This window comes from Amblyomma americanum, unplaced genomic scaffold (assembly GCF_052857255.1).
Source record: "Amblyomma americanum isolate KBUSLIRL-KWMA unplaced genomic scaffold, ASM5285725v1 scaffold_13, whole genome shotgun sequence".
NCBI lineage: Eukaryota > Metazoa > Arthropoda > Arachnida > Ixodida > Ixodidae > Amblyomma > Amblyomma americanum.
Genome location: NW_027526485.1, coordinates 1,393,746 through 1,411,291, shown reverse-complemented (window position 1 = coordinate 1,411,291; position 17,546 = coordinate 1,393,746). Strand labels below are relative to the sequence as shown.

General features: G+C 44.2%; 1 protein-coding gene across 1 annotated transcript; it reads left to right on the top strand.

The window, feature by feature from the left end:
* The first annotated feature begins 8,352 nt into the window (after positions 1-8,352).
* On the top strand, positions 8,353-10,077 carry LOC144111922 (uncharacterized). Its single transcript, XM_077645008.1, has one exon. It carries the CDS (start codon positions 8,651-8,653, stop codon positions 9,845-9,847), a length of 1,197 nt encoding a protein of 398 aa, XP_077501134.1. The 5' UTR covers positions 8,353-8,650; the 3' UTR covers positions 9,848-10,077.
* Positions 10,078-17,546: the final 7,469 nt, after the last annotated feature.

Sequence of the window (17,546 nt, the reverse complement as noted above, 5' to 3'; positions counted from 1 at the left end):
AGTTTCACACCTGGTTCTTAGCTTATTTTCTTCGTCCGCGTCGCACTCGTCTAATTTGTAGGGGACTCTACAGTCTCCGCCGCCCTAAACTATATAGAGACGGACCCTCCAGCACACCTGTCACAGTGGTTCTCTTGGATAAATTTTAACACATAATATGATTCACATTTCCGTTTTCTATACTGCGTGGACATCACTGAGTACATTCTGAATATAAGGTGTGAACTAGCCTCTAAGAACATTAATTTTCATGCAATTGAGTGCTGCAAACTGAGCTGTTCATTCTGCAATTTTGCCATGCTTAGTATGCTTATATTATTTTTTTTGTAATAATCTACTTAATCTGATTAGCATCTGCCGAGCAGTGTTTCTAAGCACCTCATGCTATTATAGGAACAATGAATAACTGCGCAAAAAGGACGGGACAAGAGAGAAGAATCATACAAAAAGAGCGTGAAGTTATCGAAGCCTTAAAAATCACGAGATTAGTTCCTGACAAATGTGTTAGCCAGGCTTCCATACACCTGTACCGCGAGGGGTTGGAGATTCTTGGTTTGACGTGATGATTATGGCTTTTGTCTTTGCGGTTGGTGCGCATGCGCTTTGTTGCCGAAGGAAGGAGGCGTTGGTGCAATAAACCAGTTGTTAGTCTGCGCTTGCCTCGTGTGATTCTTCTCTCTTGTCCCGTCCTTTTGGCGCAGTTATTCATTGTCTCCATAATTTCGTACCAACTAGCCCCTCACCGCACTCTTTTAGATTACACCTCATGCTGCAGTGAAAGTAGCAGTAATCATCTGCGCCACCCCAAGTGGCATCCTATCCATTTCTGTTCATCTGTTGTTTTTGTTCAGTTGCTGGGCTATCATTGCGGCATATTTAACACACAAATTTTGTCAGCTCTGATTGCTCAATAAAATTTTGAGTAGTGGAGTACACGTCTTGTTGACAACTAGAAAAGACTGAAAAATCACAGCTGAATTGAGATCATGCTACAGATTTCTGAATTATTATTCTGTGCATTGACTTAATGGCTTACCGTGTCAACTGTTGACGAAGATATGACCGTTATGTAACATCTTTGCGGAGAGTTAGTGCATGATCCTGCAAACTGCCGGGATTCTGCAAATAGCATGCAAAATGATTTCCTTACCCCATACAAAGCAAACACAGTTAACAAAATTTGCACTTTGGCGTTTGAGCGAGGAGCTTGCTACAAATTGGTGTTCAGTCAATCTAACATCCTAAATGATCGTAGGGAAGCCCAACTTGGGCGGCCCCTGTGATACCCCAGTGGATGCCACAAGGGCTCTGCACGGGCTATACAAGCTGGGCTGAGGCCCTATAATACCCGCATAGGGTCTCGGTGAAGTAGCTGGGCTGCCTGCAGAAAGAACGCGGGCAGGCCCAACTTGCATGGCCCACTTAATACCCTTGCGGGTCTCACATGGGTTCTGGAGGGGCAAACCGGTGCATGTTTCCATGTAATACACATACATGGCGCTTTGGTAGGTATATGCTTGGGCTAACTTGGTGTGGACCAGCGCTATGGGATGATAGGCGGAATGCCGAAGTTGGGCTTTCCCCTAGTTTTCCTGCACTGAGCCCAACTCGTTTTCAAGTTTGAATTGTTGCTGGCAAGGGACATATGCGGGCTGAACTTGGCAGCATGGCTCACATTGCCCCATAATTACCAATATGGGGCCCTAGTTGGCTTCTCATGGGCCAGCCCAAATTGTCTGCCCACATGATGCCCACAAGGGTCCAAGCTGGGCACAAGATGGGCTGTCCAAATTAGGGCTGCCCGTCATGTTTCTCTGTATAGCCCAGTTCTGCATCAAATCAGCCCGATCATAGCCGATTAAGGCCCCATTCGGGTTCTTTTGGGGATGAAAACATGTTTAGCCCCTTTAAAGCCCATGTTGGACCAATTGTGGTGATAGGCGGGCTGCCCAAGTTGGGCTTGGCCCCAGTTTTTTTGCACTGAGCCCAACTCGTTTTCAAGTTTGCCCTAATGTTGCCGGGAAGGAACCTGTGCGGGCTGAACTTGGCAGCTTGGGCTCACATTGCACCAAAATTACCAAAATGGGGCCCTAAGTGGCTTGTCATGGGCCAGCCCAAATTGTCTTTGCCCACATGATGCCCGCAAGGGTCCAAGCTGGGTTAAAAAGGGGTTTCCCAAGCCCACGATGCCCACATGGGGCCCAGATGGGCCCTAAACGCTGTGCTACTTGGGTCCTTATCAGTACGAGGGCAACACTTGTGTGTAACTGGAGCGATCGGTAGCTAAGCAGGCAGCGGTATGTAGAGGACGATTTTTCGAAACCTGTGTGAGGGCAGGTTGCACCCTGCGAGCAAAGGATATGTGCAATTTCATTCTTTTGTGCTAGGCTCATGTTTTCTTTTTTTTTTTTGCTGTCTGAAAGCGAAGTAATGCTTTGATGCTGAGAAGGTGGATGTTCGTCGTGGCATCGAGCATTCGACGGCACCCGGCGCGCTTGTTTATTCTACCTGCATGCACCTTTTTAGAAATGCTGAATTGATTGTAGCGCTGGTAACATTTTTTTAGGTCACTGTTAGTTTCAAGCCAAAGGTGCACAACTAATAGGATTGGAAACAGACTTCACACGATATAAAACAGCCGAAAACAGGAAGCAGTTGTTGAATTGGTCTACAGGATGTCGAGATCCCTTAACTGCGTGCGTGGTGAGGGGTTCCAAATGATATAGCCACAATGGTATGGGATTGAATTATCTCTAATCGCCGACTCGACTTGACTGTACTCCCCGACTCCTGCAAATATTCCAGGTTTCGAGCTCCTCGAAGAGCACATGGCCGGTCACTGGCAGTGAGTTCTTCTTTGGTTAAAGCGATATGTGATGATCATGATGCTGACAAGTGGCTTGCGACTTGCCTCGAATAACCATTCTCTTAGCCGACATGAAAGTAGTTTTGTCTGAAATTCAGCCGACATCTGTTTTGTACATCCAATTTCTTACTGACTAAAGCTCAGCGGAAGGACTTTGTATTTTTATGTTATTAAAGCGCATCGATAGAGTCATACTTCGTTAACGGTCATTATTTTTGGATTAGATTCAGCATCAACCGCTTCAGTTTTTACCAGTACAGCCACGTTTCTATGGCACATGCAGAAAAAAATACTCACGTGGGAGAAAAGATGTTCAAATGCGCCCAGAGCATACCGGCGTTTTAGGGTTGAAGGATATGTTAAAAGCGGAATACGCACTGCGATACTACAGAAGGACAATACAGACGGACAAGCCATTCTCAAGAGGCGCTAGTGCTAGTTCACAGGAGCCTGGATCCGACGCGGCAATGCTTCATTCTATTTCTTTAGGAAAATGCACCGCCACAAAAGGCAACACGCCGACGTGCTCTACCGCTCCTACCGAAATGACCTTTTTATCGGCTTCGCTGATACACGGCCGTATCACGTGACTCTTCAGGACCAGTGGGTTCAATACGTGCTGTTATCTAATACAGTGAAGAAAAGGTAAAATGAAAATAATATATATTATCAAGGTTTCCTCAGTGCAATAAAAACAAGCACCCCTTTTATCTTTGATTGTTTTCTTCAAGCTTCGAACGCAGTAAGTTCGGCTTCAAACGTGTGTTATGATTTATGGTTTAGGAGGTTTAACGTCCCAAAGTGACTGAGGTTATGAGAGACGCCGTAGTGAAGGGCTCACGAATTTTTGACCACCTGGGGTTCTTTAACGTGCACTGACTTCGCACAGTACACGGACCTCTAGAATTTCGCCTCCATCGAAAGAAGACAGACAAGATACCGCCAGCAATTTGCAGCTAGTTGCTTAATAGTGGCCCGAAAATCGGTTTTTATCAATATTGAAGAAATAAAAAAATTAGTTCCAATAAATTACATCACTTGAGCTTATAAAAGCAGTATACTTTAAAGTTTCCTTTTTTTCTGTGGAAGGTGCAGGGCAACAGGCTTGTACAGCATGACCCATTGGCGAAGCGAATTATACTAACGCTTCACTAGCATTTTCCAGGCTAGGGTTGTTTGCAAGAAATTTTCGACGAAATTAACGGCTCAGCATGAAAACAAAGTTTAATAACGATATGAACAAAACTTGTAAAAGTCTTTTGAACAAACTGAGGTGCTGTATTTACAGAGATGGGCCCTTTGGTAAATTTTGGAAATAGCTCAATTAAGGTTAGCCTTCATGCAGCGTCACATTTCGGTTCTTGTGGACCCCAGTAGGCGGTGACACGTGAAATGCAAAGCAGCATGGGCGTGACCTTGCAGTGGCAGGAGGGGGGAAATTCGAGCCGTTCGCATTAGCAGGAGTACCCAGCCGCTCCGAAACCGTTACGCGCTCGAGCGGCTTTTAAGTGTCGGGAAGCCCTCAATTCAAGCTGAAGGACCAGGCGGGACCAGGACACCAAGGAGGAAATTCTGAGGAGACCACGTGTGAGTACCGCAGCTTTTCACAGCTCACTTACCTTCGCGTCGTTTGGGTTCCACTTGCGGCCTAGAGCCTTCGAGTTGCTGCGCAATTTTGTAGGAAGAAATAACATCCACAGTTACGAACTGCGTGGAAAAGGCTGCAAAAAACGGAGGAAGAGTCCTGAAACATGCGTCATCATTTTATTTTATGACTCGTGTTTGAAGTACTCTACCGTCAACTCAATGCATGCTCTAAACCTGTGGCGGCAAGAGTAAGAGCAACAATCAAAGCTCTTTCGCGTGCACCCGCTATAATTATCATGTTTAATACCGCCGTCGCCATCGTCCGAACCAGTAAAAGCTTTCCCGCTACTGTGAAGCGCGTAGTTCGCAAGTGGGACTGCCTGAATCGTTGCACCTATCGGAAATAAAGTGAGAATAAAATTAAAAGCTGACAAATATCGAGTCTTGTAGAAAATAATAATTGAGGAGAACGCATACAGTTTTGTAGTGCACCAGTGACTCGAACCTAAGTGATGAATGGGTGCGTAAAACCCGCATTGCTTTAAGGTGTGAAAGTAAAAGTGCGTTTGTTGATACTACAATAATTGAAGCCGATGTCGAGTGAGCCGCATCAAACCACGCATTTTTTTCTGTTAGGTAAACGCGCCTATGTTTTTCTTTTCGCTGTGGATGGACAAGAGAAAATTTCATGCTATACAGACGTTTTTATTTCTATAATGTACTGGATCACACCAAGAGTAGAAAAGCCTTTCGATTTGGTCAACGACTACGTAAGCACTGGGTGGGGTGTTAACATTGGCAATATTAAAACCCAAGTTATTCAGCCATCGCGTGCCAGCTTACACAAATATTGTGCGAATAAATGTTGAGACAGGTAAGAACAAGGTTTAAAATGGGGTGTGTTAAGAAGTAACTTCAACGAATGTTATAAGAGATACGCGTTATCTCGAATTGGTTTTCCTTCCACTTGCGCAATCCAGGAATTTTGAAACCCGCCGAGTCCTATCATTAGCCAAGAATACCTATGCTAGGGTAGTAGTACAGTCCATCCTCACGATAGCTGAAGTATTGACATCGACATAAGAGAAATAACTAAGGAATGACGATTCTTGTTGGAAGCTCGGCTAACACTGGCTATAACGAATCTGCGGCTATCATGAAGGAATCACTGGTCCCTATTGTCTTCGCTATAATGAGGTTGACTGTATTTTCTTTATACCCCAGTGCGATTACGAAAGTAGAAGAAGTGGTTGAGACCAATCTATTCAGTATTTTCGGCGGCAACGTAGTTTCTGTTATTTGTTTTCACAGCAATTAAAAAAAAAAGATTGTAGAATATCAAAGAGATCTCGTGCACTATGCGCTACAGTACTGCAGCCTGCGAAACCGAGTTTTGAATGACTTAACGGGTGTGCTGACCGCGTCGATGTGAGCGCACGCTACTGAATCCAAATTTGTCCGCCAGTGGTATACGCACAAAGAAAAAGTTGCTATGGCAGACTTCAACAACTGAACTGCACCCATTTGGTTTCGCCTTCTCTTTAATATATGCGATCGCCGAATAAATTCTACGCTGCAGCCGGCTTTACATTTCCTTGCGGTAATTCTTCTTCTATGGTGTCTGAAAAACCGCGAAAAGCGCTCGACAGCAAGTAGCTGGCAGGTCCGAAACAAACCATGAAAGTCATGAAGGGGCCCGAGGTAGCCGACGCCGGGTTCGTTTTTTCTGTCTCCGGAGGTCGGAGCCCGTTGCGTTTGGTGGATGGTCGGGCATCCCTTCATCAGGGCCGCCCCATTGGGCCATCTTGACGCCCTACCTGTCCTGGAAGGCAGGCCAGTAATGGAGTCGAGGTATATTAAGGGTCAGAGCAAAAAACTCGCTGTCCCCATTTCCATCCCAATACCCATCACGCATTTAACCTATCCTCTCCGCTACGTCGCAGGGGAGATCAGGGGAGTATCCCCGGCCCACTTCCCTTGGGCTTGGGTCGCTACCTAGCTTCCCCCCACCCCCTCATTCTTCGATTTTCGCCACATACGGGTGGTAAAAATAAATCCTTGCCTTCGGGCCTTTCCATTTGTCTTCAGATGGCATTAAGCATTGTGCACGTTAGTGGTGTAAGCAGGGGCTTATTTGTCAATCTTTTTAGGTTGCCCCAACCTAAAACCTCGTGCATGAACCTCGTGCAAAAAAAAAGGCCTACTGCCAGCGGTATCGGCGCATTCGAAACTGGTAAAGAGAGGCATTATCAAGTATTGCCGGACAAATGCGCTCAAAAGATCATGTGAGCACATGATGCAAGAATGCTTAGCATCACAGATTAGACGACTGTCTGATTCTGGGTATCCTGGGCCACTAATTGTTTCTGTGGCTGAAGGCCCGCTGCAAAAAATGAAAAAAGCACGATTGTTCAACAAGCAGGCAGGTACCAATGAACAGCAGGATCGCAAGAAAGTAGCTGTCATCCCTTACATTCATCATACATCCCACAACCTAAAGAAACTAGGAAAACGAGCAGGCGTTGAAGTTGTATTTTCAGCACCCGTAAAACTGTCTATGCTTTGCAAAAAGACCAATCCGTGCGGTATCCAGGAGAAAAAAAGATGTGTAATAGACCATCAGAAACGATTTGTCACTTGTGAGGAGGGTGTTGTCTATCGCGTACCGTTGTCTTGTGGCCATGAGTATATTGGGCAAACAGGGAGATGTGTGAATAGCAGGCTAAAAGAACATGACTACAATGTTAATGAAAGCAAATCGGGCCACCTAAGCCAACACTGTCGTCACTGCAAGGTCGAGGCTGAGAAACGGGACCTTCCAAATTCGTGCATGCCACTTTTTAAGAAGAGCCAAATCATAACCCGCCACAATGATAAGATTGTTCGAGAGATTATTGAGGCTCGTAGTATTTTGCGTGCTGGTAACAAGTGTGTGAGCGTGGCATCAGTGGCATTGCCAGCTAAAGAGCTCTCCTATCTAGAACGATGGAAACCAGCGAAAGGCTGACTCATCAATCTTTTTTGTTTTTCGTTTCGAGTTGTGGCTCATGTATTTATACGTAGCGACAGCAAGAAATAAACAGTTGATAGTTAGCGCTCGTGTCGTTCTGTGTCTCTCCCTTGTGTCCTGTTTTGTTACGCGCTGCTCTATTTTCATGGATCACCAACTCGCCTAACAAGCAACACTTCTGGATTTCAAGGAACCTTTTTCGGGAAAGGGTGGTTTGATTTGCAGTCTGATTTGAGGGTGTTGAACGTGTGGTCATTAGCCTATGTATTGCACTCGTCTTGGCGCATCATGGTTGATAACGAAAAGTATCGATTCTAAATTGGTTTCCTATCTTCAGTTGGCGTTAAATGGGTTATGCTCAACTACGTTAGGAGCAACAAACTGCTCAGATTAATTTCTGGATAGGTCTATAGCGGCGAAAGTGCAATATCTCCTTACCCTAAACTTACTAGTGGGTGCTTAGAGACGAATGGCTCGTCGCGTCGCCGGCGTTCTTCTCTCAGCTGAAGTGCTGTTGAATCCTTTACGACAAGCTATTGCTTCCATTTTCGAATTTCCATCCATAAGGCCTATACATTACAGCAAGGAAGTTGGTAATCACCGAGAATTTACAAATTAGCGTTCAGGACGGCACGGTTCAGGGAAATTACCACCGGTCCTCATGGGTGCGATGGTATTGCATTTTTTCAAAAAGGAAAGCTCTCAGGCACAGAGGTACATAGGCTGAACTACCGTGGCATGCACAGACTCCACATTAGTGATTTCGACGTCATGCTGAATGAAAACGTGGCTGTTTTTCAGAAAACGGCAGCATTTGATGTTGTATGTATTCCTAAAATAACGAGTAATAACAAAGTAAACACGGCAACCCCGTGGTGACCATGTCAACTGATGTGCCACTATTTGTGCAGGTACTTACCGGATTCTTTTCCATCGCCTTGGGCCGTGCAGTAAGCGCAGACAGCGGCTTCAATCGTCACCCAGCTTCTGCCGATGCCTTTCGACTGCCGTGCGCGGGGGGCGTACATTTTTCACACTGCGAGCTGCTGTCGTGGCACGTGGATACTACCTTCTGCGCACCCTCTTCGAGCACAGCGACGTCATCCACACTTCCAGCCCGGATTTTGCCTATAAAAGGAACGCCTGCGCCTTCCATCAGCAGTGGACACGGCAACCCCGTGGTGACAATGTCAACTGATGTGCCACTATTTGTGCAGGTACTTACCGGATTCTTTTCCATCGCCTTGGGCCGTGCAGTAAGCGCAGACAGCGGCTTCAATCGTCACCCAGCTTCTGCCGATGCCTTTCGACTGCCGTGCGCGGGGGGCGTACATTTTTCACACTGCGAGCTGCTGTCGTGGCACGTGGATACTACCTTCTGCGCACCCTCTTCGAGCACAGCGACGTCATCCACACTTCCAGCCCGGATTTTGCCTATAAAAGGAACGCCTGCGCCTTCCATCAGCAGTGGACACGGCAACCCCGTGGTGACAATGTCAACTGATGTGCCACTATTTGTGCAGGTTGGTGGACGAAAATATTGCTGCCGTAGCAACTGCCTTTTTTTGATCGTGTTGCCGTGTCCACGCACATTGCTGGTTTGCTTTAGTGATTGTATCTCAATTGTAGGCCTGTTGCTGAAGTTATCCGGTGATGTTGAGGAAAATCCTGGCCCGGATACAATGGAAATGATTCAACAAGTAATTGCTTCTCAAACTGAAATCCTCAGCAAATTAAGCGAAATACAGGAAAACCAAACATCGTCTGAAGCAAGAATTCTAGACATGCAATCCAGGCTGTCTGCTATAGAACAAAAGCTACAAACCTTTGACGAGTCTCGGGATAGGCTTTCGAAACTAGAAACTTTTGCTGAAAGATGTGAAATAGAAATGACTACAGTTTCGAGAAAACTTGATGAGTTGGAAAACCGCTCGCGGCGCAATAACTTGATTGTACGCGGAGTCAAGGAGGAGGAATCAGAGAGTGAAGAGGACCTACTACAGAAAGTAAACAATGACATCTTTGATAAAATTCTGAAACAAAGGGTGGACACTATTGAAAGGATTCACCGACTTGGAAAGAGGGAACCAGGTAGAGACCGTCCGATTATTATTAAACTTACTGACTGTAGGGATAAGATGAAAATAATGAGTAACTGTTTCAACCTAAAAGGCACTCAATTTAGTGTAAATGAAGATTTTTCTAAAAGGGTTGTGGAAATACGAAAAAATCTTTGGAACTCCTGTGCCGATGAACGAAAGAACGGCGTGAAAGCTAAGTTAATTTTTGATAAGTTAAAAGTCAAGAATACCTTATACGCATGGAACGAGGAGACCAAGCAGCGGTTCAAATGCCAGGTTGCCACTAGCACTAGCAATGAGTGACTAAACAATCATAAGACGGTCTGCTTTAAAATTATAAATGTGAACGCTAGGAGCATGCTTAACAAGGTTGACGCCATAGAAAGTATATGCCTTGAACATGAACCCGATATTATGGTAATCACAGAGACATGGCTACATAAAGATATTAAAGACTGTGAAGTTGCTCCCCCAAACTACTCCATAGTACGAAAAGACCGTGAAAGGAGGGGTGGCGGTGTTGCAATACTGGTTAAGAGTAATATAGTATTCTCCGTTATAGAAGGGTTTGATGATTTAGAAACTGCATGGATTAAAACCAGACTGAATGGTCGTACTGTCTTAGTGGGTGCTTTCTACAGAGCTCCCAATTCAACCATAGACGTGCTTGATAACCTAAAAAGGTTACTGGACCTAAATGTACACTTTGGTGACAATATTATGCTGACAGGTGATTTTAATTTGCCAGGAATTGATTGGATGTCGCTTTCTCCCGGCAGAGTTGATACAGCTAGCAGTGAACATCTGATCGAACTCGCCTATTGCTATGGTTTGACTCAGATTGTTGAAAAGAGTACGAGAGTATGTACGACAACATCCTCGATACTAGACCTTGTCTTTTTGTCATCTGGTCTACTAGAGTTTTTGCTGAGTTGTGATGTTGAAGAAGGATTGTCTGACCATAAAATGGTGATTATGTCGCTCAATATGACTCACGAAATATGTCACAAATCTTGCAGAAAGACTGTTTTGAATTTTGCGGCTGCCGATGATGTCGGATTACTGGACTACCTTGAGATCTCGTTTGATGAATTCATGTGTTTATATCAAGACGGACTTGGCACAGATAAGTTGTGGGATTTTTTTGCAAACATGACAGCGAAAGCAATTGAGATGTTCATTCCTAAAACCACGAAAATAACAAAAAGGAAGCATCCTTGGATTAATAGAGACATTATTCACAAAAAACGACAGCTCAAAAGGAAACGAAAAAGATGCTCACAATACCCAAGCCCTGAATTAAAAACCTCCATATGTCGTATGAGCCAAGAGTTAAAGCGACTCATCAAAGAAAGTAAAAATACCTTTTACAGTCAGACTCTCACCAGATTTCTTACTGAAGCGCCCAGTAAGTTCTGGCGATATATAAATGGCGGCGGTAAAACTCACCATTCTAATGAAGAAGAGAGCCCCCAGAGGGCTGAAAGTTTTAATTCATTTTTTGCATCTGTTTTCACTGAAGATGACGGCGAATCACCATTTTTTGAGCCTCCAGGTTGCCCTCCTATACCCGATTTAGAAATAAGTGAAGAAGGAGTTCTGAAACTCCTTTTGAATATCAACACTAAAAAGAACTCAGGACCGGACGGTATCCCGAATGAATTCTTATATAGATATGCAGAGTGGAATTCTAAATTTCTTACCAAAATCTTTCAATCGTCTATCGACAGTAGTTGTGTTCCCATTGCCTGGAAATGTGCGAAAATAGTGCCTGTGCATAAAAATGGTCCCACTTCTAACGTTGAAAATTATAGACCTATTTCCCTCATTAGCACGTGTTCCAAGTTACTCGAACATATTATGTACGCTCACTTATCAACTTTTCTTGAGAGTAACAATCACCTATTTGTAAACCAGCATGGCTTCCGCAAGGGGCTTTCTACCATCACACAACTCACGGAAACTGTACATGATCTTTCTCAGTCAATTAATTCCCGCATGCAAACAGACATCATAATTTTGGACTTTGCAAAGGCGTTTGATAAGGTTTCGCACCCTAAGCTATTACTAAAAATCAGTGCCATATTTAAAAATGAAACTATAACTAAGTGGTTCAGGTCATATCTTTCGTCTAGAGTACAGTATGTTCAGGTTCAAGAGTATAAATCCAACATCATGCCAGTCGATTCCGGTGTTCCCCAGGGCAGCGTTCTGGGCCCTCTCTTGTTTTTGATCTTCATCAACGACTTGCCTGTTGGTTTGAGCGTTCCAGTTAGACTGTATGCAGATGACTGCATCGTTTATAAACAAATTAATACTCCAGAAGATCAGGCAGAACTCAATCAAAACTTGCAGAAAATACATGAATGGTGTAAGGTGTGGCAGATGGTATTAAATTCAAACAAAACAGTTTTTATGACCATTACAAGAAAGAAAACTGTCCTTGATTACAGTTACAGCATTAATGGTAGATTACTAACTAGAGTAAGTAATTTTAAATACCTTGGAGTAACACTCACATCTGACTTACGCTGGAATTCACACATAGATAATGTATGTACTAAGGCTTCCAAGGCACTCTGGAGCTTGAGACGCAATATGTGCAGTGCAACTCCTGAAATAAAAAGTCTGGTTTTCAAAAGCCTAGTTAGGCCTATCCTCGAATATGCAAAAGTTGTCTGGGACCCGTACACTGCTTCCAACTGTTCTAAGCTGGAAAGAATCCAGCGTCTCGGAGCAAGGTTTATATTTAATAGGTATCGTTATTCTGATTCTCCAACTTCTTTGTGTAAATCTGCTGATTTGCAAACACTTGACATTAGAACCAAATGCGACAGACTCAAGTTTCTTTTCCAGATCGCTAACCACTACTTGAAAATCGATCAAACAAAATACTTTGAAATTAAAACAGGGGAAACATCACGCCATCGTCACAGTTTGTACATCCCAATGCCGCCTGTCAGAAATGATTGCTTTAAATTTAGTTTTTTCCCTAGAGCCATTAAGGAATGGAATATGTTACCAAACTCCGTTGTCACGTCACAATCACTAAGCGAATTTTTAGATAAACTGCACAATATTTTATGTTCTGCTTGATTTCTATGACAATGTTTTCGTTTTGTTCAAGTGGCAAACACAATTATGTATGAAATTTAGTGTTGATCTCAGTGTTTGTTTAATGTGTTCTTTTTCTGTTTCAAGTTTGATTTCCACTCCTGTAATAGCCCGCCCAGGGCTGACAGTATGAATAAATGAATGAAATGAAATGAACATTGGCAATTTGTTTCAATGACTGAAAGTTGCAAAGACAATCGCTGTGAACCCGCCGTATATACATACCATGATTGTGAAAGCCCACTTTCAGATATCTATAAAAGCCGAACTTTTTTTTTCAAAAAAATCGGAAATGAGTTGACAATTTTCATGCGTCCGCGTTCACTCCCCGCATAATTGTCGAGCATTTTTCCACTGCCTTCCTTCTCTTGATTACAGTCACCCAAGCCCACTGTGCGCCTGCTGCACTCATATATGATACGTATCTACACATGCGGCAATCTGGAAAAATATGGCGATGCTCTAAGACTTTCAAGTTTTACATTATCGCACAAAAGTTTCTATACGTATTGTGCCTACGCGCGACGCGGTATACTATCTGTAGGCTTGGGCCTCTGTACGAACCCCATCGTTGACAGAACAGGCGTCTACGTGGAAGCGTATTTTGCTTTTATCGCTGAAGTGCTCTTATACTTATGACAGTTTCCTGTCAGCTGTTCATCGCCTTTTACAGTTCTTTTCGAATGAAACGTGCCACATATTTGATATCCCTCACTACTCATATCCCTGGTATTAGAGACGTATCTCCTGAGCAGCCTTTGAATCCCCTTCACCGTTTCTCACAAAAAAAGAGCGGGCGAGCGACTGACGCGCTTGAAGTATGATATGTAGGCTTCGATAAAACATTACCAGATCTAAATATCGGATATGGAAATACGTTTTTAGGCTTCGATTTATTACTGAAGCGGAGAAGGGTGTGTTGAAGCGTAGGAAAATTGTTGGCATCGCTGGAGATAAGCTTGAGTGTACGGATTCAAGATTCCATGGCCGCTCAAGCCTAAGATATATCGCGCATTTCCCGCGACAGGAACCGAGGCTTCTTAAGTTCCTTGAAGTGGGCTTGCGCAATACATACTGTTTGTCAGTTTCGGGGAATTATTTACTACTTAAGAATAATAATGCAGATATTTCACAAATTATTTTACACCACGCGTTATTACTGAATTTTTAGCAGGGGCCTACTGTTTTTTTTCTTCCCGTTAGATGAACCACAAAAATGTGAAGAAAAACCCCGACGTAAATGCACACCATTACGCAACGTCACAATGCTGTGAACCATGTCTTGGAAGAAGTGTACGTGCTATGTCGAAATAAGCAGGCGCCTTCCTCAGGGACAATGACAATGCGTGCCGTCGCCCCTGATAAGTGATAAGTAGGCAACTGGTAAATTTCAACGCCCCGATACACACGATCAAAGGAACCAGGAAGGGCAGAAAGAGGCACTGTTTGTGCCCTTGTATTTCCAGTGATTTAACCCTTCGCGCCATTCAATTTTATAGCATGAACCAACTATCTCTACATTCGTTAGGTTGGGGCAACCTAAAAAGATTGACAAATAAGCCCCTGCTTACACCACTAACGTGCACAATGCTTAATGCCATCTGAAGACAAATGGAAAGGCCCGAAGGCAAGGATTTATTTTTACCACCCGTATGTGGCGAAAATCGAAGAATGAGGGGGTGGGGGGAAGCTAGGTAGCGACCCAAGCCCAAGGGAAGTGGGCCGGGGATACTCCCCTGATCTCCCCTGCGACGTAGCGGAGAGGATAGGTTAAATGCGTGATGGGTATTGGGATGGAAATGGGGACAGCGAGTTTTTTGCTCTGACCCTTAATATACCTCGACTCCATTACTGGCCTGCCTTCCAGGACAGGGAGGGCGTCAAGATGGCCCAATGGGGCGGCCCTGATGAAGGGATGCCCGACCATCCACCAAACGCAACGGGCTCCGACCTCCGGAGACAGAAAAAACGAACCCGGCGTCGGCTACCTCGGGCCCCTTCATGACTTTCATGGTTTGTTTCGGACCTGCCAGCTACTTGCTGTCGAGCGCTTTTCGCGGTTTTTCAGACACCATAGAAGAAGAATTACCGCAAGGAAATGTAAAGCCGGCTGCAGCGTAGAATTTATTCGGCGATCGCATATACTAAAAGAGAAGGCGAAACCAAATGGGTGCAGTTCAGTTGTTGAAGTCTGCCATAGCAACTTTTTCTTTGTGCGTATACCACTGGTGGACAAATTTGGATTCAGTAGCGTGCGCTCACATCGACGCGGTCAGCACACCCGTTAAGTCATTCAAAACTCGGTTTCGCAGGCTGCAGTACTGTAGCGCATAGTGCACGAGATCTCTTTGATATTCTACAATCTTTTTTTTTTTAAATTGCTGTGAAAACAAATAACAGAAACTACGTTGCCGCCGAAAATACTGAATAGATTGGTCTCAACCACTTCTTCTACTTTCGTAATCGCACTGGGGTATAAAGAAAATACAGTCAACCTCATAGCGAAGACAATAGGGACCAGTGATTCCTTCATGATAGCCGCAGATTCGTTATAGCCAGTGTTAGCCGAGCTTCCAACAAGAATCGTCATTCCTTAGTTATTTCTCTTATGTCGATGTCAATACTTCAGCTATCGTGAGGATGGACTGTACTACTACCCTAGCATAGGTATTCTTGGCTAATGATAGGACTCGGCGGGTTTCAAAATTCCTGGATTGCGCAAGTGAAAGGAAAACCAATTCGAGATAACGCGTATCTCTTATAACATTCGTTGAAGTTACTTCTTAACACACCCCATTTTAAACCTTGTTCTTACCTGTCTCAACATTTATTCGCACAATATTTGTGTAAGCTGGCACGCGATGGCTGAATAACTTGGGTTTTAATATTGCCAATGTTAACACCCCACCCAGTGCTTACGTAGTCGTTGACCAAATCGAAAGGCTTTTCTACTCTTGGTGTGATCCAGTACATTATAGAAATAAAAACGTCTGTATAGCATGAAATTTTCTCTTGTCCATCCACAGCGAAAAGAAAAACATAGGCGCGTTTACCTAACAGAAAAAAATGCGTGGTTTGATGCGGCTCACTCGACATCGGCTTCAATTATTGTAGTATCAACAAACGCACTTTTACTTTCACACCTTAAAGCAATGCGGGTTTTACGCACCCATTCATCACTTAGGTTCGAGTCACCGGTGCACTACAAAACTGTATGCGTTCTCCTCAATTATTATTTTCTACAAGACTCGATATTTGTCAGCTTTTAATTTTATTCTCACTTTATTTCCGATAGGTGCAACGATTCAGGCAGTCCCACTTGCGAACTACGCGCTTCACAGTAGCGGGCAAGCTTTTACTGGTTCGGACGATGGCGACGGCGGTATTAAACATGATAATTATAGCGGGTGCACGCGAAAGAGCTTTGATTGTTTCTCTTACTCTTGCCGCCACAGGTTTAGAGCATGCATTGAGTTGACGGTAGAGTACTTCAAACACGAGTCATAAAATAAAATGATGACGCATGTTTCAGGACTCTTCCTCCGTTTTTTGCAGCCTTTTCCACGCAGTTCGTAACTGTGGATGTTATTTCTTCCTACAAAATTGCGCAGCAACTCGAAGGCTCTAGGCCGCAAGTGGAACCCAAACGACGCGAAGGTAAGTGAGCTGTGAAAAGCTGCGGTACTCACACCTGGTCTCCTCAGAATTTCCTCCTTGGTGTCCTGGTCCCGCCTGGTCCTTCAGCTTGAATTGAGGGCTTCCCGACACTTAAAAGCCGCTCGAGCGCGTAAAGGTTTCGGAGCGGCTGGGTACTCCTGCTAATGCGAACGGCTCGAATTTCCCCCCTCCTGCCACTGCAAGGTCACGCCCATGCTGCTTTGCATTTCACGTGTCACCGCCTACTGGGGTCCACAAGAACCGAAATGTGACGCTGCATGAAGGCTAACCTTAATTGAGCTATTTCCAAAATTTACCAAAGGGCCCATCTCTGTAAATACAGCACCTCAGTTTGTTCAAAAGACTTTTACAAGTTTTGTTCATATCGTTATTAAACTTTGTTTTCATGCTGAGCCGTTAATTTCGTCGAAAATTTCTTGCAAACAACCCTAGCCTGGAAAATGCTAGTGAAGCGTTAGTATAATTCGCTTCGCCAATGGGTCATGCTGTACAAGCCTGTTGCCCTGCACCTTCCACAGAAAAAAAGGAAACTTTAAAGTATATTGCTTTTATAAGCTCAAGTGATGTAATTTATTGGAACTAATTTTTTTATTTCTTCAATATTGATAAAAACCGATTTTCGGGCCACTATTAAGCAACTAGCTGCACATTGCTGGCGGTAGCTTGTCTGTCTTCTTTACATAGGTGCGGTATTCCCGCGCTGTATTATACGCATGCCTAGGGACAAGTGCACGTTAAGTTCTTTCTTGATAAAATTCCCTGCTTGCGATGCTTTCTTTCAGCACACGCATTCCTTGATGAAGTACTGGGCGCGATACGTAAAAAAAAACTGCTTTCAATACCGTAAGCCGATTCCATAAAGAATTGTACTCCTGAAAAATATATCAGTTACAAGCCCGGGATACTCGATACTGTATCATGGATTCTAATCATGGGTCATGGATTATTACCTAAGCGAGAAACCTGAGTGAGAACTTGACTACATAACAATAAAGTCAAAGCTGTTCTTAACTATTTTCGTTTGTTGGTGCAGCATTTATTCGATTGCCTCTGCCTTTGTCCTGTACTGAATAGCACAAGCTCCATGCGCTTCGGAAAGCCACAGTTATTTGCAATGGACAGTGATTAAGCGACGTTTGGAGCCGCCGCGGTGGCTGAGTGGTTATGGCGCTCGCCTGCTGGTCCAAAAGACGCGGGTTCGATCCCTGCC

Coding starts and splice junctions, on each gene's coding strand:
- LOC144111922 (XM_077645008.1), top strand. CDS start 8,651: ATGTCAACTGATGTGCCACTATTTGTGCAGGTACTTACCGGATTCTTT.